A 24,777-nucleotide genomic window follows, 5' to 3' on the forward strand; every position below is an offset into this window, starting at 1 on the left:
TATATGCATGCATAATATATAAGTATATATTTAGAGTATTTCATAGTTCTAGTTCATCTACATTATTTTACTTATTAAATATATGTTTTTAGAAAGTTGCTTGTAAAAGAAAATTGTAATTTTCAATATATTTATTTTCATTGAAAAAATTATAGTAAAGCCTACAACTCTAAACCCACACTTCTGTAGATTCTACATTAATACCTTATATTATGCATGAATAAATTATATATCTGCATATAGTATTTCAATATATGTACATATAAGTATAAACTGTACTAAATGTTTTTGACTATGTCTTACTGAAAATTTTGAAAACCAGTTAGCTATAGATAAATTTTAAAATATGAATGTTTTAACAAAAAGTTACTTTCCATTTTGTTAGTCAATTTTTGAAAAAAATAACTATAAATAATATTAAACAACAAGAAAATGTGATGGATAGTATGATTAATAGCTATGATCCTATATAACTTGCTAAGTATAATGGCAATGGCCACAAAGATGTTTATAGACTATACCAGGCTTACTATTTATTAATATTCATAATTAGAAAGAGCCAAAATTGGTTTCTTAAGTGATTCTAAAAAAATATTTATCACCAAATATGTAATTCAATCACAACCATGCATACTAAGTAGCTTAAGTCATACATTGAAATGCTAACGATAACAGTTCTCATGGAATAGCACACTTCTTGCTGTGGTCTGCAGAGTGTATGGTGGTTGGGGTTCTTCTTGCCTCTCACCATTGTGCTTACCTCCACATCTTGGAATTGGTCCACTCCACATTACTTTCCCATCCATGAGGATACATGTTATTGTTTCTGTTCCCTGGGTTTTAATGAACCCTTCTTCACAAATAACAGAAATGGAACTTCCTAATTGAAAGTTGTCTCCAAAGCGACGGGCATTGATGGGTATTCCTGGATCAGGGCACTCATTATGGCCAAAAGCTTAACAATGAGAGAAAACATGAGCAGTGTTAAAAAGGTATTTCCACATGAATGTAAAATAATATGTAATAGCTGTGACTGTTTCAACGCGAAATTTATACATTAAGACTTAAAACTTAAATGTTAAATTCATTTATCTATCATCTATCTATCTATCTATCTATCTATCTATCATCTATCTATCATCTATCTATCTATCTATCTATCTATCTATCTATCATCTATCTATCATCTATCTACCTACCTACCTACCTACCTACCTACCTACCTACCTACCTATCTCTATATCTTTTTTGGTTTTTCAAACACAGGGGTTCTTTGTAGCTTTGGAGCCTGTCTTGGAACTCACTTTGTAGACCAGGCTGGCCTCAAACTCACAGAAATCTGCCTGCCTCTGCTTCCTGAGTGCTGTGGTTAATGGCATGTGCCACCAGCACCTGGGATTTTTGTTCATTTGAACTGATCATTAGGATAAACCAATACAGTAATCCCTATTACAACTTGTTCAGATTCCAGTGAACATGAAACCTAACATATTTATGCTATCCCCCTTTAACATTCCATAACTCATCTGCCAGGATTGGAAAAAAAAAGTTTTATTGGGAAGATTAAGACAAGCTTTCAATTTAGTCAAATAAATAGCAATTATTTTACAGCTTCCTGTGACTATACGACCTTTTCTCGTTCTATTGTCTCAAAAAAGAAACTTAATTCTCCAATAACTATGTGCTAGGCACAGATATTATCTCATTTAATACTTAGATAGGCCTGGTGAGGAAAATATCACCATGAAGAGAAATGTCAGATTTGATAAAGTCATATAGCTTTATCTCTAGTCATAGAAATAAGAGTTTATAGGACTACAATGTATCCTCATTTTGACATGTAAAATGTCCTCAAAACCTTTTCTATCTTTGGTCATCTTTCTCATGTCTCATGATCTTAGATCACCTCTGTATTTTTATCTTGTTTCTTTTAGCATGTCGTTTTAGCAAAAAGGAAAACTATAGTGATATGTTTGTTTTAAAAAATAATAGATTATTAGAAGTTACCCAAACTTTTCTGTGTAAATATATAGAACCATATATTTGTGTAATCAAATTTTATTTTACTTTAATGGAAGTAGAATGTTTCTGTGAGGAAAAAGAATCTTGGTTTATAAGCATAAGGCATTTTAATGAAGCTTTTATAATTTGATATTATAATTGTTCTGCTTGAATGCAGAAAATTGTTTTAAGTTTTCTTACTTGTCACCATTTGATTTTTTTTCCAAATTTGCAATCTTTTATACTTCTAGCCTAAATATACAAAAGAAATTAAAGTTCTATAATACATAAATATATTATAGGTACATATTTGAATTTGAATTATAGGTACATTTATTTGAATGATTATTTTATCTTGTAACCTAAAAATACTTAACTCCTAAAGAACCAATTATTTAAAAAAATGATAAAAATATATTTCAAGTTTCATCGTTTTGTCTTGCTGCTCTAATGTGCAACATCCAAGTTGATTTGTTCAGAAAAAAATGAGTTGAAGTAAGAAATATTAAATATATGAATTTATGTATAAAAATAAGTTACTATAGAAATTGAATAGATTTAATATCTGAAAACATCACAGACATTGATTAAAAGTATCATGCAATTAATATAAACTAAAAACTATAATTAAACAGACGTATATTTGTGTTCACCTTTATACATAGATAGGTTTGACGAATTTTCAGGACAATATTCCACTTTAGGTAATGTTTATGACACATATCACCATAATTGAATAAAAATGATGTAGTTATGCCTTGCAAACCGAGTGATGCTGTGCACAGCTTCAACCCCACTGAAAGGACACTGGCTGTACTTCATTTTTCATTGATAAGACTCAGGGTCACTTGGAAGAGGGTGGAAGAAGGGAGAGTTTTTCTAAAGGTGGTGCTGATATTTGGAGACCAAATTCTATTGAGTATTTTTATATTAACACAGTGGGTTAGCCAGCATCTAACACAGAGTGATTGATTCAAGATAAAGCTCTAAACATTAGAGCGGTCTCTGGCTGCTGGCAAAACATCCGCACAAGAAAATACTCACATGTAAGTATTTGAAGCCAAGAAGCTTTCTCTTTTATGTGATTTAATCTTTTGCCACTATCATAAAGAGTTTTAGATGAATAGTGTTCATCTTATCTTTTAAAAATACAAACTGAAATGTGGCTGAGATATATAAAATCTAATAAGAGAAAACATATCTCGAACCTAGGAAAATATAATAGACACCGACACAGTGTTAAGCGATGTAGTTAGGAAACCTAGGTTGTGGTTGTTAAGGCTTTGTTAGATTTAATACTGTCTGCTAATTTAATTCTCCATACTTTATTTAGAACTTCTCATATTCCTCCCATGTGCTTTTATATTTAAGGATGCATGAATTAGGTATAAAATCTAAAAATGCAATAGCAAAGACAAGACTTGAAGTTGTGCTGTCTGGCCTTATGGCTGACACTTTGAAACACTAAAGTTTGTTTTCACAGAGTGAGCTGAAGGGCCTACCCAGAATTAATGATTCTTACTCTCCTATAGCATGAGGAGGTGTTCTTTGGAATTAGAATTGTGTGCCATTATTGATTGTTTTCTATGAGTTCCCTATGAGCTCCTGAATATCATTTTCATCCTAAAAACTTGATAAGTAGCAGCAAAATTTGGTTTAAATTGATGGTAAATTTTAATAGAACAACCTATTGGATCAGCTGATAGAGTAAAAACGTTGAAAAGAATTTTCTTAAAATGATACCTCAAAAAGAGAAACAAAACATAGGAATCCAAATATAGTTGGTTATCAAGAAATACAAAAGCAATCATGGGCAAAACTCGATCGACAGCTATCTCAGCTATCCTTATCTTTGAAACAAGAGCCTGGGTTCCTATGTTCACGCCTCGGTCCTCTACAAACATGCTACCGAGATAACTGGCAGACACACAGCAAAACCCTTACTATTGTAGGTGATGTTGAAGCCACGTCCTGACATGGAGTGGTCAGCTTGAAATTCCAGTCGCAGGATGTGACTGTTACTTGTAAGGTGAGAAGGCACTTCGGCCCCAGTAAAGGTTCCCAGAATGGGGGAATCTGGAGAGTCACCATCTTTAACAGCAAGGAAGTCAAACTGGGATTCCAGATCGAAGTCATTGAATGAAAGGTGGATGCGGCTCCCTGGGTCAGAGATTATGGTCCAGATGCAATTTAAATTATTTCCATAGCCTTCTGGATAGTCAGGTGAAAGGACTGTGCCCATCGGTGCAGTGAAGTTAGACAGGCAGGGAACTGGCAAATATAAATAAATAAAATGATAAGTATACAAACAGTAAATATCAGAAAGCAGTTATCTGGACATATGTTTTTGGTAGTCTGCATATAGAGAGATCAATAAACAACTGAGAACACAACAAATAATCTAAGTTATGCTACAACGAGAAAGAAAAAGCTACAATTTTTAATTTAAAATGATTTTTATTGAATAGTGAATTAAGGGTTCTGAGCAAGGTTGACATTGTTAATGAGCACACCCAAACTTCATTTCACATATGAACAAAAACAGCTAGTACTTCTCATGAATGTAAGGCTATATGCTTGGCTTTGCACAGATTCATAATTTAAATAAGAGCCACATGATACTTTGTTTGTTTTTGTGCTTTTAGACAGTGTTCACTCTGAGTTATCTAGTGTTGTATGGAGGGGCGCTTGGTGGTTTCCCGACTGCTCAGCCCCAAAATAACACAGAAATTATATTCATTAAATCACGGCTTGGCCTATTAGCTCTAGCTTCTTATTGGCTAACTCTTACATATAAATTTAACCCATCTCCATTAATCTGTATATCGCCACTTGGCAGTGGTATACCGAGTAAAGTTCCAGCATCTGTCTCTGTTGGGGCTACATGGCTTTTCTTGACACCGCCTCCTTTCTCCTAGCATTCAGTTTTAGTTTTCCTCATCTATCAGGCTAAACCAGTTTCTTTATTAAGCAACGGTATTCACAGCATGCAGATGGGAATCCCAAATCAATCTAGAACTCACTACCACGCTGGAAAAATCCTTTTTGTTATTGCTGCTACTTCAACATTCCAAAATGGGGACTTTGGGCAGATACGCTTAAGCTATTGGTGAAACAGTATTGCAAATAATATGTTTTTTGTGTGATTATTTTGGGGCTCAGCAGCCGGAAACAAACAAGTGGCCTCCCACAACAAGCAACTGCTTATAGTTCCTCAGTTAGGAGTGGAACCTTGTGAGTTTCTGGATTGTTCATGCTAGTATGTGGGCTGGATTGATCTTGGACAGGTTTAGTTTGTAACCACAGTTTCTGTGAATTCAAGAATGTAAGAGCCAAGCCCTGTCATTAGGAGAGAACCTCACTGAATTCCTCCCTGTTCTCTGGACCATCCATTCTTTCAACCCTATCTCTTGATATCTTAATTTGTTCCAATTCCTTGCCATTTCTATATCTGGAGCACATAGACTACTGTACTCTCTTCTCTTATACTCCACTGAATCCTGAGACCTTTAATTATACAATTATTATAAGAAAATGACAGGTAAATTAAAAAAAAAAACTATGTGGTTTCTTTTACTATAAATCTTTTTCATTTGGGGCTGAGGTTTGGCTCAAAAGCAAACTCTTGTCTACCATAGCCAAGCCCGGGGATTCTTTCTCTTGCACTGCACTTTTTCTTTTATTGTTGGTGTGATTTATCATAGGTTTTCTATTATGAAACCAATATTATCTTTCTGAAGTACTGTTTGCAATAAAAGATCATTCATTAAAATATTTTAAATAACTCTAAGCTTCATGAAGCATGAACACATTTTTTAAGCAAAAAAGTAAACATTTTTTTAAAAAAATAGAACTTTCTTATAATATAATGATGACTATTTACTTGAACATAAAAGTGTTTCAATAGATGATACTCATGTTTGTTTTAATTAAGCAAAAAATTGAGTGTGTTTTGAAAAGTATGTTTTTGTAATCCTAGCATTTTATATAAAATAAACTTTAGTGGATTTTATGCTGTGAACTATGCCTTATTTTGAATGCTTCCATGAAAAAAATAAGGAATTATAAATAGAATAGAGGCCTTGAATATTTTAAATAGTTTTGATTACAAATAAACATGCATTATCCTATGAAAGTAAATGGGCTAATTAAAATTAGCAATGATGTCTAATTTCCATAAGAAGTGTGTCTCATATATATATAGTATAGAAGGCCAACTTGTTTGAACACATGGAATAAATATATTTGCAATTACGAAATAAACTATGTTAACTTTATTTAAATCTGTAACGGAATTTATAAATTGGCATAAGCACCCATGTTAAAAATAGTATCACAAAGTACTACTCACTCAAAAATAATTACTTGGTTCCAGCTCTTTGCAATTAATTACAAAAGCAATTATATGCAAGGACTTGGTAACATATGCCATTCAGAAGCGAAGCATTTGGTACTCACAGATACAGATGGGTATATTTGCAGACCATTGGTTATTCTCTTGACAAACAATGGATTTCTCTCCAATTAATTCAAACCCAAACTGGCATTCAAACCTTAAAACATCACGATTAGAAAAACCATCGCCTTCTCTAATTCCATATAATGGTGTGCCAGGATCGCCACAACTTTCTTTCTCAATTTCTGTAAAATACAAGAAATAATTTAAGTTTCGGGCATCATAGGTACATGATTCCTACACTGCAATCGTGTTCAACGTGCACTTTCAATGTAATGATACTTCAGAGTGGAAGGATGGGTTCATTTTTAGATCTTAGTTTTATTTCTGTTCTGCCACTCTTATGGATCGACTTGATGGTTTTCTTTGGAAGCCAAATGGTGCATTGCTTTCATTTACCCAGGTGGAGTCTGAAGATATTATAACTAATTAGGGCAGCAGAGGAAAAGCACTGTAACAGAAGAACATGACAGCATTTAGATGCTTTGTGTGTCTTAAACATATACACCCACAAATATACCTACACATATTTCTTCCAAATACCCCTATTTTTCTTATTATTTGTATATTATGCTGAAAGTTATGATCAGAGAATGAAGATATATTACCTTCCTTTTTCTTTTCTGTAATTAATCAAAACCTATCATCAAGAATGATCTTTTAGGTAATTTTTTTGTAGACTTAACTGTGCAATAACTACAAGAATAATCTGCTTGAAAGCAAGAATTCATTTACATTGTAATTTTCTTAGATATATTACTTGAAACCATGTTTATCAGAAAATTTAAATGAGGTTGGAAAAAAGAAATATTTCAAAATGAAATGCAAGCTTTTGAATCATATTCAAAGATATTCCAAACTGCAAATGTGAAGGTCTGATTGCTAACAGCAAATAACTGTGGTGGTTGTAATCACTAGAGGTTGCCATTAAACATAACAAACATTAATTTTTAAAAATTAATTCTCATTTTCATATGAATTCTAACTTATAAAATATATATGTATATATTTATATAAAATATATGCACAACAAATGGCTTCTCTGATATCTTTCAAGAGCTACATACATAAAGTAATATTAAATCAGAATTAACTAAGATAATTACATCAAATTTTTATACTAAACACACTGAACATCTTTTTAAAATAATTTGTTAGACTTGGAGTAGACTGGCTTAGTTTCCCTATGCCAGAAACAGGGAACTTGATGACTTCATCCGGCCTCTACAGGTACCATGAACACTTGTGGCACTCACATATATACAATAAAACACAACTATAAAATAATATATGCTTTTCTTAAAAAGTAGAAAGAAAATTTAAATATTTTAAATTTAATAAAGTATATCATCTCCTGCCATGCATCATTCACACATCCATTTATTACTTATCATTCTTAAATCTACCAGCCTTTTATACATGTTTCCTTTGCTTTTTTCTCCCTGATTTTATGGATATAAAATATGCAGCAGTAGTAACATTCACACCTATGAATATAGAAAAATATTTTCCACAAAATGTCTTGTTATCTATTGGTGCCATACCATACTTTGAGTTTTATTACGCTGTATCACTCAGAACTTTCTTTTAAACCAAACTCATCTAGAGTTGTTTTTTGTTTCTATTCTGAATTTTTTTACATATAATTTTGGTCTTTAATACTTTTTCTCTTGGTATATTTTCTTATTTGTGGAACTTTTATTTCTCTTTTCCACTCTTTGAGATTACCGTATAATCGATTTGATTATATTCACTCCATCACACAACTCTTCCCATTTTGTGTCCCCATTCCCCACACCCAACTTTTTTTTGAATCCCTTAAGACCAATTTTTATTGCCCAAACATGTTTTTGAATGTTTGTGCTTTTCTACTAGGGAGTGGTTGACTTACCAGTGGCTACATTCTTTGAGAAAACTTTCTCCCCATCTCCCTGTAGCTAACAATTGCTAATAGATCAATATCTACATATGGAATTCTCAGCCTAAGACACATTTATGCTAGAATTAGATCTGGCTGCATGTGTGAAGGTTTTATACGTGCTGTCCAAGCCACTGAAAGTTCATATGTGGCCTGCTTTATTCAGAAGATAGTAATTTCTTGAAGACATCCAAAACCTCTGATTTCCAAACTTGCTTTTACTTTTGCAAAATGATCCTTGATCTTTGGGAACATCTTGCATATATGTTCCTGCTAGGTATGAGCATCTTTCAGTTCCTTATTCTCCACACCTTGGCCAGTTACTGTGTTAATCATGATTTACTACAAATATCTCAGATTAGGGTTGGCATATGCACCGTTCTATGGGTAAAACATTTTGTCATTAAGAAACAAAATGATACTCTGTCTGCTTAGTAATATAACAGTAATTGTTTCATACCAGGGCTCTGGCCTCTCTAGCCAGGAAGTAGTCACCCAATAACTGCCAGTTTGCATTTCATTTTGTTCAGTGGCACTTCCCAACCAAAAGAGGTAGCTTTCTCCCATGATACTACTGTGCTAACGTAGCTTGAAAGGTTGCTAGCTAGGTCTAATCAATGTTTACTTTTCTCATCAGGCAGCATGCATAGCAATTTCTAGATGAAATTTTGTATGAAACCTACAGTTCTCTACAAGCTTGATTTTGCCGTGTTCTAAGATGCAATTGTGTGATGTCTTCTATAATGGTGTCATGCCATCACGTTTGGGACAGTCACAAAGAACAATGGCAATAGCAAACAATGTTTGGGCTTCTACTTCTCCTCTGTCTAAAAAGTTCATGTGGTGTATTTATGTCAGAATAACATTAGACGAATCAATGACACACATTCAATTCAATTTTTATTTCATTGAAGCCAAGTTTAATAATGAGCTTAGTTATTTTCATATGGTTATATTTATAAATTCTAAAATAAAGTTAGCAATGTTCAAAAATGAATGTATATGTTAGTGTATTTTCTTAAGGTCAGGATAAGCTTACTTCACATAATTTAAAAGATTATTCTATTGCTCTTTGGAAATTTTATCATGACAAGTAGTATCCAAAAGGTTGATGATACATTAGTGAACAATGATACTTTCTCTCTGGAAGTCACCATCTCCATTTATAAGCACACAACATCATACTATTTATAAATACACAACATAATACTATTTAAAAATACACAACATAATACTATGAAGAAAAAGGCTGACCAGGAAACAAGTGTAAAGAAATGCTTATGATGAGAGATGGTGAGAAAGACGTGCAAAACGTCACCACTCTTACACCTTTTCATGGAGATAGTTTTTTTTTTTTTTAAAAAAAAACGTAGTTCATTCTTCATCTGAAAATATTCTTAGAACTAACTCAAAGTTCCATGGGAATGGTCAATTGGACTACTGATAAGCTCTCAATGACATAGTCAACTCTCACTAAGCTCCATTTCCAATACTTCCTATATTACCATATTAGGAACTAAGATTCCTGTATATGAATCCCTTGAGAAACAAATCCATATTCAAACTATATAGAAACTGTAGTACCTCACATTGAAATCCTGAAGAACTATATATATTTAAAAGCTATAACTATACCTCATGTGTAAAAGTAGTTCAAGTTTTAATAGTAAATGTGATTCAGATTCTATAAGCCTTGATCTATCTGTTTGTCTGTCTATCTATCTATCTATCTATCTATCTATCTATCTATCTATCTGTCATGAGATATATAGTGTGTACACATATTTGTTCATATATATGTGTATTTTTATATGTATATATTTATCTTTTTAATTTAGACATCTGTCTCCTTTCATGAAATGCATACAATGTTTTCATCTTTAAAATTAAATGCCTATATACATGTTTCAAAAAGTAAGTTATTATGCACTGTGTATTCATTTATAAAATAACATTTTATAATAATTTATTGTTTATAAATGAAGGGTTAACATGCAAAGGACATGAGGTCCTTTTCAATTAGCATTCAATTAACACTCATGAAATGGCATAGTTTGCAAAGTTATACAGAACATATATAGAAATATACAGAACATATATAGACATCATACAATGATCATATTCCAGTTATTTCTTTTGATTAATCTAAGCATTTCAGTAGCTTTGTGGTTGAAGAATATGTTTGTTAAATACTTCTTTTAATTTATCTTTTATCCTATGACTTTTTTTTCCTCTATGGTGAGGATGAAGACTAATTCCCAAGGACACATTATTGCAAGCATATTGTGTTTAGAACTTTCTGGGGAGAGAGATGTGGAACTTATCATGACTTTGGTATGGAGGTCTAAAAGAGAGTACCATGTGGTACTTCTGATCCCTGTTCTCTGCCTATTCTCTAGGTATGGTCATGTTCATTATAAAAGCCAGGGTTATATTAAACAGCCATCTCTATATAGTTGTACTCTGACCACCAGATGGGATAAGTACAACACTTTGTGAGATTCCCTAAACTCTGAACATGCTTAACTAGTTTACTAGTTTCCCTTCAGTTGCTGTGATAAAACAATAACTAAATCAACTTGAGAATGAGAGGGTTTACTTCATATTCTAACCCTCACATCACCGTTATGTCAATGTGGGAAGCTACTCTAATTTGCTTTATGCTACAGAAATATAGACCAAGAACAGAAGGACTATGGGGATTCAAATAAGTGTATTATATTTCTCAGGATACAGCTCATCATCAAGGGAAGTCAGGCCTGGAGTTCAAGAAAGGATCATGGAGGCAGGAACTGAGGAAGAACCATAGAAGAATGACGCCTACTGCCTTGTTCTCCATGGCTAGATCAGAACACTTTCTTATACAACCCAGGGCCAGCTGTCCAAAAGAGGCACCATTGACAGTGGGCTGTGCATTCCTACACAGCCCACTAATTAAGAAAATGTCCTGTGATATACCCATATGCCAATCTGATGGAGGTAACCATTGAAGTTCTTCCTTTCCAAGTGAATCTAGTGTGTGCCAACATGACCAAAAACAAAACAAAACAAAAAACCTCATAGACATGTCCATAGGACAGTATGTAGGAGGCGGTTTTCCATATGAGGTTCCCTTCCCCATGTATGTCAAGTTTACAGAGCCATCACAATTCATATCAACATACTACTTGTTTCATTCAGGATATGTATTACCGATGAATGTTTTACCAGAGAAAAATCAGTTCAACACAGGAAGTTGCTCTCCCAAAGCTTTTAGATTTTATTATTTCATAATAGCCTCATCTCTCAGAGTGTCAAACAAGACTGGGATTTCCTAACAAATGGTGGCTCCATTAGGAGTCACAGAAGTATCTCTAAGTCCTTTACTACTAAATTGGGAAGGAACAAGGCAAGTATCCAATCCCCATAAAAAGAAGCAATAATCACAGCGTGCACCTATTTTTCCTTCCTTTTCTTCAACATTCTGAAGACAGAGAAATAAGCAGAATGAGATAGATGCAATAAGGGAGGATGAGAGGTCAGAGGAAATAATATAATTAAATTATATCCTAACATAAGCAGAGCACTCTGAATGTAGCATAGTGGGAGCAAAAATAGAAATATAGGTTTAAAGGGCAGATGCTAAAATTTGTGGAAGTGGCTCTTTCCAATACATTTTTTATTTTTAGTCACCAACTTAGTTCCAGATTCCTAAAGAATTGTACTCTAATTTTAAATTCCATCAGATTTCCTACCGAAGAGTAACATCTGGCCTTAGAGTGACATAGAACCACACATTGATCCAACTCTAACTTGACAACAGTTCACACAGTAATTCAAATATTTCACAGAGAAGCCATGTAGGTTAAAAGAAAGTGATCTGTAAAAGTTGCAGTTCTGCTGATTCTTAGCATTAAAAAGTCTCCTGGGAATCTCATTACCTCAGCAACTGGCTAGCAAACTTTAGAAATAGAGAACCATGCAGCTAGAAAAGACCTTGTCAGTTAATCGGGGTCCCCTTTATGGCATCTCAGACAAATGAGACTACAGTCAACATTTAAAGAGATAAAGAGAAGGAAATCCATAACTGCCTGGGGAAAAAGTAGCAAGGAATATGTGTGCAATAACAAAAGCACAACATGTTTTACAATTATGATGAAAACATCAGCATTTTAAAATCCTTCAGATTAGGTACAGAAGCTCAGTAAAACAGGATGAAGGTGGCAGATTTAGTCTGAGACCAGGCTTGCAATTTTCATAGAGGTGGTATAGAACACAGCCTGCAGTGTTTGGCAGAATTTGCCTCTCTTTTACTACGACAATAGCAATATGCTTGATAATATGACTACAAATAGCAATAAGATATTGTTTATTTAATTGACTATGTAGGAATCATTTGAATATTTTCACTTAGGGAAAATAATGGATGTCAATTCCATACATATGTATCTTAATTTTATCTGCTGAATACCTGTATCAAAACAGCATCTGATAATTCATAAATGAATATATATGCCTATATATATGTGTGTGTGTATGTATGTATGAATGTATAAATATTGGGTTAACTAATTTAAAAGGAATTTATTTTTATTTTAATCTATCTTATATTGCTTAATAAATCATTAATTAATACTTGTTTTGTAGGCTAATTTATCCCTTAAAATGATCTGCATTTTGCTGTTTAGAGTTGAAATGGCAAATTTAGAGAACTTCTGAACTCTGTTCATGAACATCTGTGAAGAGCTTTTACTCGTTAACATGTTTAGAGTATTGGAATTTGAGTTACACAGTATTTGGTTTCAACTCATTGATATTCAGACTTTCTTCTGAAGATGATATTTCCTGAGGTTTTTCTTGCGAGACTTTGATCAACAACTTTAAGCTCAGCCTGTCATTTCTCAGAAGAGCACGTTGAAGTCTAAGAAGGCAGGACTGGTACTGTTAGATATATCTGAGAATCTGTTCTTTGTAATTTAGTGAAATTAAACAACTTACAGTCACAAAAACTGAATTATTATTAGTGATTTTTTTTCATGAAACTTGACAATGACCTGAAACGCACCATCATGTGACCTCTCCAAATTTAAGAAGTTATGCTCTAACCTTAATTTACCAACCATATCAATTTATTTCACATATTTCAGGAACAAAACAATTTAGTGTGATCTGATGGTAATAAATTTCAGGCAAAGAAAAACAAAACCATAGCGTGTATGGTCTCTAGTAGAGAGTATGAAAACTCTACAGTTATCACCTTTAATGTGTAACTCTCTCATTTCACTTTTGTATTTACTCCACCCCCACCATGCGTGAGCAACTGTGCTTGAGGCTGTTGCCATAGACAGAGATTAGTTTCATTTAATATCTCAATAGATGCCACTCTGATGAACTGATTATTTTGAGTCATAGAGAAAAAGCAGGTGTAGAATGTCTTAGTACCTTTTCCATTTAAAAGCAGGACATAATGATGACTCAGCAGAAAAGAGGACTTTACTGCAGCATCATGTATACCAGAGTTTGGACCCGGTACCCACAGAATGTGCTTGGTACTACACAGCCAAGAGGAATTGATGCTTTTTTCTTGCACACAAGTCTTGCATGTGCATATGTATACATAAAGGCACATACAAAACAAGTAAATATGTAAGAGAATCTAATTAATTAAATAGTAAGGGAGTAAGAAAATGAAAATTAGTATAATTTAGAAAGCACTAAAATTTGATTGATCTGTGTGGTTATATGTTAGACGTTATGTGGTTATAATTTGTGATATTTTAGATAAAGGCACAATTTTATAAAAGAAATGATATTATGAAATAAAGTGGCAAGGTTGGAAAAAGATCAGATCACACACTGAAGTTATTCAAAAGGTCTGATAAAACTGATGATGTGGGTGGGAAGACACGGGGTGACTGGCGTACACAGTGTAGGGCCTTTGAATATTCTGAGCAGACAGTAGGTACTGCAGAAGCATTCCAGAAGAATGCATCGAATCAACTACACATATAAACAATCACACAAGCCTCATCTGGATTGAAATCAACATGGTATGGAGTCAATTAAAGAGGCATGACCCTGCTTTCTCAGGAGCTTACAGTCCAATGGCAGCCAGTCACATGAAAGAATCGGGGAGCACTCCTTTTATAAGGAGTCACCAAATGCCATTGTTCACCCGCAACCTCACTTAACCCATCCATTTTTAAAACATTTTCCTCCGAAGTACCTTGAGTGAAAGAACAAAGTGAAATATAGATTTTTGTCTAAATCTCTGTAGCTACCTGTTTAAAAGAGTTTGCAAGCAAGGGTAGATCAATATTTTCTGAACTATAATAGCAATCAAAGTAAATGGATTTTTCTTTCGAAAGAATGATTCCTGCTAGCAGCCCAACAGCTGCCATCAGGAACTTCAAAACACTACTGCTCTTACTGTATCTACTAGATGGTAAAAGGACGTATAATTTTTTGAGGGCATAGCTTTGTATATCTATAAAGCAGGGAAGTAAAATCAGCAAGCCTTGTGAATATAAAAGACCACGTGGAGAAACCCCCCCCCCCCAGTGAAGCAAATGAACAGGATATGTCCTTAGCTTTACATATCAACTTGTTTAAAGGGTATTAAGTTCCAAGTCTACCTACACAATTTTGGCGGTTAAATAAACAGTCAGTGGGTTCCATATGTGCTCAGATACTGGACAGATTACTCAAGGAAATAGTATTTTGCTGTAATAGGACATTCTGGTCAACTGAATCTTGAGAGGAAAGAGTTTATTTTCCTTAATAGGCTATAGTCCTTTATCAGAAAAACCTTGTTTACTCAATTAGTAGTATCATCCCCCAGGACTCTTCAGACAACTTTCTTATACTACAACCCAGAACAATCTTCCCAAGGATGGCAATGCATACAGTGAGCTGGTCCCTCCCACATCAATCATCAATCAAGACATTGCTTCTACAGACATTCTCACCATACAATTTGGTGTAGGCAATTCTTAAATTGAAGTTCCATTATCTAGGCATCTTTAGTTTATATTAAATTGGTGAATCTCACCAGCATACATTTTTAGAAAGTATTTTTAATATTTATTTATTTTTGATTTTTAAAACAATCTTATTATACATACTAATCCTAGTTCCTTCTCTCTCCTGTTCTCCCGCTCCCCCCACCTTCTCCCCAGCCCATCCCCCATTCACTTCTCAGAAAGGGTGAGGACCACCATGAGGAGTCAACAACGTCTGTCATATCACTCGAGGCAGGACCAAGGTCCTCTGCCCTCTATCTAGGCTGAGCAAGGTATCCCTTCATGAGGAATGGACTCCAAATAGCCAGTTCAAGTCCTAGGGATTTTAGAAAGGGTTAGATTTGCTTTTAACAGTGGTGAGGAAGACAGAGAAAAGAAGTAAGGGATCTATATGTGTTTATTGAGTTTATTAAGAGAGTATGAGTAGTGACCATATTGCAGCAGAACCATGGGTGTCTCCATACCCACTAAAAAATATCAGTGGATGATGGTTTCCCTATAGGTAAGTGGTAGTCAGAAGTTTCTGTCCTGCCTGGTCCTGTAGCTCTTCAGTCCCAAAGAAACACACAGAAGCTTATATCAATTATAAACTCTTTGACATATTACTTCAGGATTATTATTAACTAGCTCTTGCAACTTATATTAACCCATAATTTTTGTCTATGCTTAGTCACATGACTTGATACCTTTTATCAGTGAGGTATTCTCACTTTTATTACTCTACGTCTGGCTAGAGACTGACTCTTAACCTTGACTCTTCTCTTGGTCTGATTGCCCCACCTATACGTCCTGACTGACTACTGGCCAATTAGCATTTTATTAAAACAATATAAATGACAAATCTTTACAGTGTACAAGAGCATTATCTCGTAGCACTAAGTAGATGAAACCTCCTTCTGTTACCCCCCCCCCCACCTATGGACTTTGCAACCAGTGCAGAACTGCACACATGCAGCAGGGAAGAATGACTGCAATCTCAGAGGAGATCGCCACATCCCTTCCTCCTATGAAGGATGTTAAAAGTCAAACAGCCTGATTGTGATGGCCTCTGGCAAGCCGGCACAGCTGATCTGAGGAAGATGGCAATTGTTCTGCTCAAAAGACCGCATTCAGTAAGTCTGAAAATTCACATGTGAGCTTAGATAGGCTGGCGTGAGTATCGCCTGGCTTCTACCTCCCCAGGGCTGCAGCTATGAGTGCAGCACATCAGCCTGACTATTTATGTTTTAAGTGTGGGTTCTGGAGGGTCAAGCTCAGGTGTTCATAATTATAAGACAAATACGTTACTAAGCTTTCTCCCCAGGTGTCAGAAAATCATTTTCAAAACTAACTTTCTGTCATGTATTGCTTTCTGGATGCTGCATCGCTAATTATAAAAACAATCGGTTCAAAGAAGAGAACCTATAGATTTAATTTGAATTCTCATACCATGTCAAGAAAATTCTTATTGTTTAAGATCTCATAATAAAGTAGATATGTCAAGACAAGCAAGGGCTGAAAAAAATTTCAAATTTATCATTTATTCTCTATTAAAAATAATATCAAACTATACTTAAAAACTAATAGAGTTCCCTGAAAATGACAGCATCATGTAATCACTCAGTCCCCGATCCTCAGTGCCTCTCTCTGGCTTGTTATATTCCAGAGAAAAGGGCACCAAGAATTTAGGGCAAGCCTGGACAGAGTTAATCACGCTGGTAGTATGTTGGTGATGGTTTATAACCTCATCCATTTATACATATAAGTGTTCTCTAAGAAACAAAAACAATACTTGCCCCAGAAACTGCTGGCACAAAAGCATGCTCACAGCTTTCAAGGGATTATTTTTTATTCTTCTAATCCTATCAACTAAATCTTAAACCTTCCTCATGGCAATACTCTTAGAACGAGCTGCACAAGTGTTATTGCCTAGGAAACAGAGTCTTCAAACATTTGAAACAACAAAGCTTTCTTAAATTCCCACTATAGGGTCTCCCTCTGGAGTTTCCAAAGAGCACTCCTTTTTAGCAACGTGAGCAATGTCCATGTGCGACAGTCATGCATAAATTCCCTTGCACAAATCTGGGAGCTCTCAATGTTGAAAAGAAAGAGTTCAGAGGTTGAAATTGAAGGAGATTCAAAGACATAATTTTGCATTATTGGTTTATTTAACTAGGGACAAGTCAACTTCCTTGCAGGTTTGGATGAAATGTAAGCCAAAACTTACTTGTAAAACCAACTTGAAGATTGACCACTATTGCACATCTCCCTAGCTCCAAGAGTGCCTTTTGATTAGTCCAATTAATCACAATAATCGTCTTCCAATTACAAATGATTGGCTTAGGATTGGCCAGGCTTGATGCAATGTGGGCCAGTAACCTGTACTGAGAGCTTTTTCATGGAAGCTTAGTGTTTTGTTATAAGGTTTCTGTGGATCTGCTTTCTGTTCTGGGACTTCTGCCATTGTCTAATTCAAAAAAGGAGAGAGGCCCACCCAATATGTCTAAATTATGACCACTCTGTAGAGTCAAAGAAAAGACACCAAATAGCACAAGAGTCTAACATCATAATTAACATTGGCAGAGCTTTATTTTTACAGAATGGGCATTTTAGTAGTGTTTTCACAGCCATAGTAACTAATACTAGTCTTTGTAAATGCCAATGGACTAACATTAGAAGCCTGATCCAGGTAAATGTAAAAAGCTTTCATGGTACTTGCCAGTCTCAAATATTGGTTAATAAAACCTGCTTAACAGGAGAAATAAAAACTTCAGGAAACCCAAATATGGAATAGATAAGCACTCAAAGTACAGAGCCTCTTAAGAGTACCCAGCGAGTGACTAAGGGTAGGAAAATATATTCAGTGGGGAAAATGTAGGTGTAGTTTTACTAGATCAATGGATTTTTGGATCCTTGAACATAAACCATTTCAGAATGATTTTTTTCATTCCTGTATTTCTGGCACCCAGCAAAAAGGGAAGTACCCAATATGTTATTTTCTCTCTGTTTTCATGAATCATAAGGGAAATCAGAGGTAGGGAAATTGGAAGTCAAAACTAGACCTCATTAAAAACCTAGCCTGTACTAATTAGTTACAGCTGGACTCATCCCAATCAGACTGATTTGGATTAGGAGACCGTTTCTGATTTGACTTCCTCAGAGCTCCCATAAACAAACCACAACTGGCAGAACCGTTTTGTCTTGTTCTTAAAAATATGTATTTACATCTTCTCTACCTATGAGATTCCTAATAAGGGTTTCTCATGCAACCATTAAGCTACTGATGATCTCTGGAGTCATGAGAGCTTGGACTTCAAGAGCTCAAATATAAAATAGAGAGGGGAAATTATGAGAGCAAACAAATAATGAAACAAATGATTAACTGTGTAACTTCCCTGAAAGGAGACAAAAGAGAGAAAAAGAATACAAAGATTGGTGGTGATTGAACTTATCTGAATTTTGCTGTCCTACAAGTGCGATTTTGAGATTGGATAATGGATGAAGTTGAGTGAGAATGTGCAATTTGTAACTGATTTTTTATAATTTGTTGACATCATTGGTATCAGAAGGAAGAATTGACTGGAAATATGTAGACTATTTCTATTTCCAGTATTGTCTATTCCTCAGATATTTGCAAGGTTAGAGCTAGGAGCTCAACATGAGGAACAATGAAGGATGGCTTTGGAAATGAGGATTGGCAGTGAAATATTATCTAGATAATAACATATAAATGACCACTATAAACTATAAACAACTCATGAGTTGTTTAAATAAAGGGGGCTGAAATCTTATTTCTATTAGTCAACTGTGGTCTTTGTTAATCACTTTTTGTTGCTTTAAAATTTACCTGAAGAAAAATCAAAACGAGGAAATATTCATTGCAATTTCTGATTTCAGCAATTTCAATTAATTGACCCTCTTATTTCTGCCTTGTGTGTCTGAGATGGGGGAAAAATGCCATAGCAGGAAGCATTTTTTGAAGCAATGTATCTTAAAGTTTGGCAGGTAGGAAATGAAACTAAGAATAAATGGCTAGGGGTTGTGGTGGTGGCACACACCTTTAATCCCAGAATTTGGGAGGCATGGGCAGGAGAATCTCTGTGAATTTGAGGCTAGCCTGGTCTAAAGAGCTATTTGAAGGACAGGCTTCAATGGAGCAGAAAATATTTTGTTTGAAATCATTCCAAATCTGTCAAGGACATGTTTTACAAATTGAAATCAAAGATCATCAAATTGACTTAGGAAAACATCAAACTTTACATTGAGTTAAGAAAAATAGATAGAATCACTATAACAGAAAAATTCTATGAATCTCTACTTTCTGTATCAGGGTGACAAGAATTCTGTATAAGCTGTATATGTTTTCCAGAAAGGCAAGTGAGAATTTCAAGTAAAAAGGACAGTTACCTAACAGGAGCCAAAAGGTGAATGAAACAATATGAGCAAATGTGTTCTCGGATTATGCTTCTGCCTGTGAGCACCATAAACTGAAAACCATACTACCACAGATAGTTAATTATCAAGTTTCTGGAGACTGAGACGTTCCACAATTTGACACTCTGTTCCACTCCGTTTAACAGGTTAGGGTTAGGATTAGGGTAATACTCCAAGTAGCTGCCTTCATGATATGATGACTCATCGTAAAGATGAATTCGAAGATGTGGGGAGAAGGGAGAGAAATAAAAGAGAAGAGAAAAAAATAGAGAGAGCATGTGCTCCATTCTCATAAATTAAGCATCTCTTGAAGGACTGAGATTTCTCCACATATTGACAAATTAGAGTATAAACATCACATTTTGAGAGGGACCAACTCAGCCCATAGTAGCAGATAACAAGACTAAAGCAGCAGCCATGGGTAATCACGAGTTAACTACTAGCTAGGCACCAACAGGTGGAATATGCACGGGGAAGAGTGCTCAAAACCCACTGTTTAAAATTGGTTTAATGATGAGTCAACTACTAGCTAGGCACCAACAGGTGAATTATGCATTTCTTGTAGAAAAATAAATTAGCAAATACTGAAACACCATTATTTTCCTTATGGGAGAGTTGCAGTCATTGAGCACATCGAGGTTAATTGAAAAACTTAGAGACATAGAAGCCATCTAAATTGTTTTCCTGGAGAATCTGTCCATAAAATGTAACTCTGGCCCTGAGAGACGCTGACGCTACACTCCACCATCCAGCTCAGCTTTCAAAAACAACTAATACTTCATGAAAGTCTTTACTGACATTTGCAGCTTAATGCTTTTCCTCATTTCCAAGTTGCTTTTGTTTTCTTAAGGCTTTAAAATATTTCCCTAGTTAATTTGAATTAGGATTTATACATGCGTCAATTTCAATACCCCAATAAATCAATTTAAGTGTTTCGGGTTATAATAGGTAGAGAATTTATTTTTATTTTTAGCTGAGTCCTGGAGAGGTCCTGAGAAAGATAACAACCTAGTGTCTGAGGAAAAAGCAAGTAGTACAGAGTGTAACATATTTTTTAAAAGGGTTGTTTTGTACGTTGCATACAGAAGAAAGTAAGGAAAGTTAATTATAAGGTTCTTTCTATTTCTAGATGATAACGGTGAGTATGAGAGATATTAGCTGCAGAGGTGATGACAGAGGCTGAATTTGGTTATATTTCAAAATAAATTCTAAGGAATTTGTTACCAGGTTAGGGCAACTAAGTGGTGAATGAAGTATCTCTAATGGTCTCTATCTGAGCAACTACCTGGAAAGATGAAATTTTGATCAACTGGGGTGCAAAATAATGTAAGACTCCGAGGAACCACATTGAATATGGACTGTTCTTTAGGTATCTAAGCAGAGATCTCCGGAAAGTGGTCTGGGAGAAGAGTTCCAGTAGAATACGTAAGCTGGCAACATAGAAGGATGTGTATGCGGTGTTGAGAATCACTTAGAATGATGAACTATCTGTCAGAATGAAATAGAAAAGATGACAGGACAAAGAATCACATGCTGTTTACGCAGGAAAGAAGGTAGCAGGAGGAAGGAATAGAGCAGAATGGACTTACACAGTCCCTATGTATTTAATATTCTATAATACCAAGGCTAACATACGAACATTTATGTTTTAAGTAAAAAAAACAAATACAAAAATAATTTAGAAGCATAAGAGAAACCCCTAAGCGTGTAATATCTTAGAATACTAGGAAATAAAATGATGAAGGGGAGAAACCTTTAAATGCAGAAATAAATGATGCAAATGTGTCAATCAGGATGTGTCCAGAATAGCAAGCATTATCTATAACAAAGGACAGAGAGTTTTGAATCTGACATAAGTTTTATTACCTCAGAATAAAGTGTTATGAATACTGACCTAAGAGAGAATGAGGTAAAGTTAGATAGCGTGAGCCGGACTCAAATTTATTGAAAAATTTTGCAGCAAAGAAAAGCAAAAATGTGATTTGATAACTGACAAAGAAAATTAAATAAAAAGTTTGAAAATTTTCATACATTTATTCACATGGTTTAGACGAAGTAACTGAAGATCATTTTAGTAGTTTGGATAACTCATTAATTTTCAAAAAGGATACATAGGAAATGATGATTTGACAAATGGTGTATTGTCTTAAATTAATGCTTAATCAATAACAGAAAGCAGCAAAATGACACTACATCAAATTAAAAAAGAAAAAACTGTAAGCAAATAATTCAATGGTTAATGGATGGTTAGTATCATTTTATCCACTATTTATGCTACAAGCAAGTGAAATTTAAAGAAGGAAAATTAATATGATTTTGACATATAATTTATTTGGCATCAGTCATCATGTCTATAAATAATGTCTTTCTAATTGTTTCAAAGGTGTGATCAATAAAAGGAAATACATGCCTGGTACTGATATCCTTCCAAGATACCTATGGATGAAGAGGTCAATAACCTTAAAGAGAAGCTGCTATCCCAATTTTCTAACCAATAAAATCTCTAACTGTTTTCTGAACAGCTATCCATATATATATATATACATATATATATATGTAAGTGTAACTCTCACCCCTCACTAAATTAGCTTCTTTTAACAAACAATGAGGACCATGACAGGGATCCACAAATGGTCATAAGACTGAGAAGTGACAGTGGGTTACACTAATCCAATCTGTTTATCTACAACACATTTACAACTAAAACTCAGAGAAATTTGGGCAAGCGGGTTGAGAGGAGTCAGAGTAACATGACACATGACATGATATAGTGTCCTTCAAAGCATGATAAGAACACTGTACCACTGAAACCCAACAATATGGTTGCCTAAACAAAACTTGTACAATGAGAACATCAATAAAGTTGTCATGGTAGCTAATGGAGATTTTATAAGGCTACAGGTAGTTAGTGGCTGTTGAGAGAGGCAGAATCATTTTCTCCAGGGATGAGAATAGCACCCTGATAGGCTATTTAATCTCATGAGGTCACCACTAAACATATACACATAGAAACAATATTAAATGTACTCAGTACGTTAGTATATGTATAATATATTACATATAATGTATTGCATGAAATATATTTATTTAATAATTAAAGAAGGAATCATTGGGGTTCAGAAAGTGTGCCAGGAGATAGAAGGAATTAAAGAGAAATGCAAGTGATATAAATACTCAGTTACGTTGGAAATTCTTAGAACATTAAAAACATAAATTAAATAATACAAAATCCTGAACACATGACTGAAATACTATAAACCCATAGGCACGCTGCACTATAAAAAGTACCCAACAAATAGAACAAGCCATGGTGTTCGATAACAGATAAACAGATAAAGAAAATTTAGCATGGACACATAATTTATTTGTATGCACAAAAATAAATGTCACTCCGAAAATAAAAAGTATGATTTGCATCAGTCACAGGGATACTGGCAATCCAAGGACTTGGGACGATGAGGCAGGAACACGAAGAAATATGATGATAATCTGGTCTACAAAGAGAGTTCGAAGACAATCAGAGCAACACAAAATAATACTCTCTCAACAAACAAACAAACAAAAAATTGCTTTGAGTATCCTCCATTGAGTATCCATCTTGATTCAGTAAAAACCTAAATTACAGCAATGAATAACTCCTTGGCAGGTCTTTATTTTTTTCTGATTTGTATCATGTTATACAGGTAAGTTTTATATATTGTATTAGTGAAAGTAAGGATAAGGTTTAAAACACCAACAGTAAATCAAAGAAATAGTTTATAACTTTCATCAGATTTTTCACTATCCACATACTCTGTAGTTAAATGATCTCATTGCTAAAAATATAATATTTTGAGCAAAATAGCAAGGACATAAATGATCTCAAGTATTGAGCAATCATAATATTCTGCAGCTCTTTTCCAATTCTTTTTAGTAGGTGAACAATTTACCTACTATTGAACTAAATGAACAAGATGGTGATTTGACATTTAAATTTGGATGACTATTCTTGGAGCATGCCATGCATTATTTCAAGAATCTCAATAATTTAAGTCTAGATGGCATGTGTTCTATTTCTTACTTTAAAACTGACATTTTAAAAATATCTAAAATAAGTAAATACATGAGATTGAAAGGCAGAATCAAAATTAATGTCCCACTCTTTCCTTTAAGAACATTATAAAATATCCCCCTCTTTACAACATAATTTTGGGGCTTTAGGGTTGGTTATACACCAGTATATTTTACATCACTTTTTTAAAATAGTTAAAATTTATTCCGGTCTTGCTGAAAAAAACAAAAAATGTAAACAGCATGCTGTTGAATTTTAAATGTCAGTTAAAGCTTATTTAAAATATGGACTCCAGTATACATAAAGTCATTTCATTAACCAAAGTGAAAGATTTTTGACATCAGGTAATTAAATTTTAGTATTGAATAACTGACTTGCCATTTTTCCAGACCATAAACCCTTAAGTTGCCTTGGCATCAGCTTAAAATTATCTGGTGAAGTGCTAATTTCATTTTTCTGACACACAATTTCATGTTGTTTATCATAAAAAAACAAAAGGCACTAGCATTGTAGTTAATTGAGGGTAGTCATGTGATAGAAGTTACAGCTCATTTGGAAGCCTTAAAACTTTGTCAGCTGGAGCTCTCACTCCCTTCCATTAGGATTAGACTCAAGACCATAAACTTGTTATCACAACCTAACTACACAAGCAAACTTATTAGATGCATGACTGCAGAAATCAAAGAAAACAGAGAGTTCAAAATCCTTAAGATACCATCTTACACCTGTCAGAATGGCTAAAATCAAAAACACCAATGATAGCCTTTGCTGGAGAGGTTGTGGAAAAAGGGGTACACTCATCCATTGCTGGTGGGAATGCAAACTTGTGCAACCACTTTGGAAATCAGTGTTTCGGTTTCTCAGGACATTCGGGATCAACCTACCCATGGACCCAGCAATACCACTCTTGGGAATATACCCAAGAGAGGCCTTATCA

General features: G+C 34.4%; 1 protein-coding gene across 3 annotated transcripts in view; it reads right to left on the reverse strand.

The window, feature by feature from the left end:
* Positions 1-24,777, reverse strand: part of Csmd3 (CUB and Sushi multiple domains 3) — a 930,239-nt gene that overhangs the window by 357,522 nt on the left and 547,940 nt on the right. For all 3 annotated transcript variants that reach the window (XM_050162609.1, XM_050162600.1, XM_050162593.1), the window contains 3 exons: positions 6,460-6,642; positions 3,946-4,272; positions 761-955 (listed from right to left, as the gene is read on the reverse strand). In XM_050162609.1, the coding sequence (XP_050018566.1) occupies positions 761-955; positions 3,946-4,272; positions 6,460-6,642 (705 nt within the window). The remainder of the gene's footprint in view (positions 1-760; positions 956-3,945; positions 4,273-6,459; positions 6,643-24,777) is intronic.

Source organism: Alexandromys fortis, unplaced genomic scaffold (genome assembly GCF_014885135.2).
Source record: "Alexandromys fortis isolate MF-2015 unplaced genomic scaffold, M_Fortis_MF-2015_v1.1 scaffold_17, whole genome shotgun sequence".
NCBI classification, from domain to species: domain Eukaryota; kingdom Metazoa; phylum Chordata; class Mammalia; order Rodentia; family Cricetidae; genus Alexandromys; species Alexandromys fortis.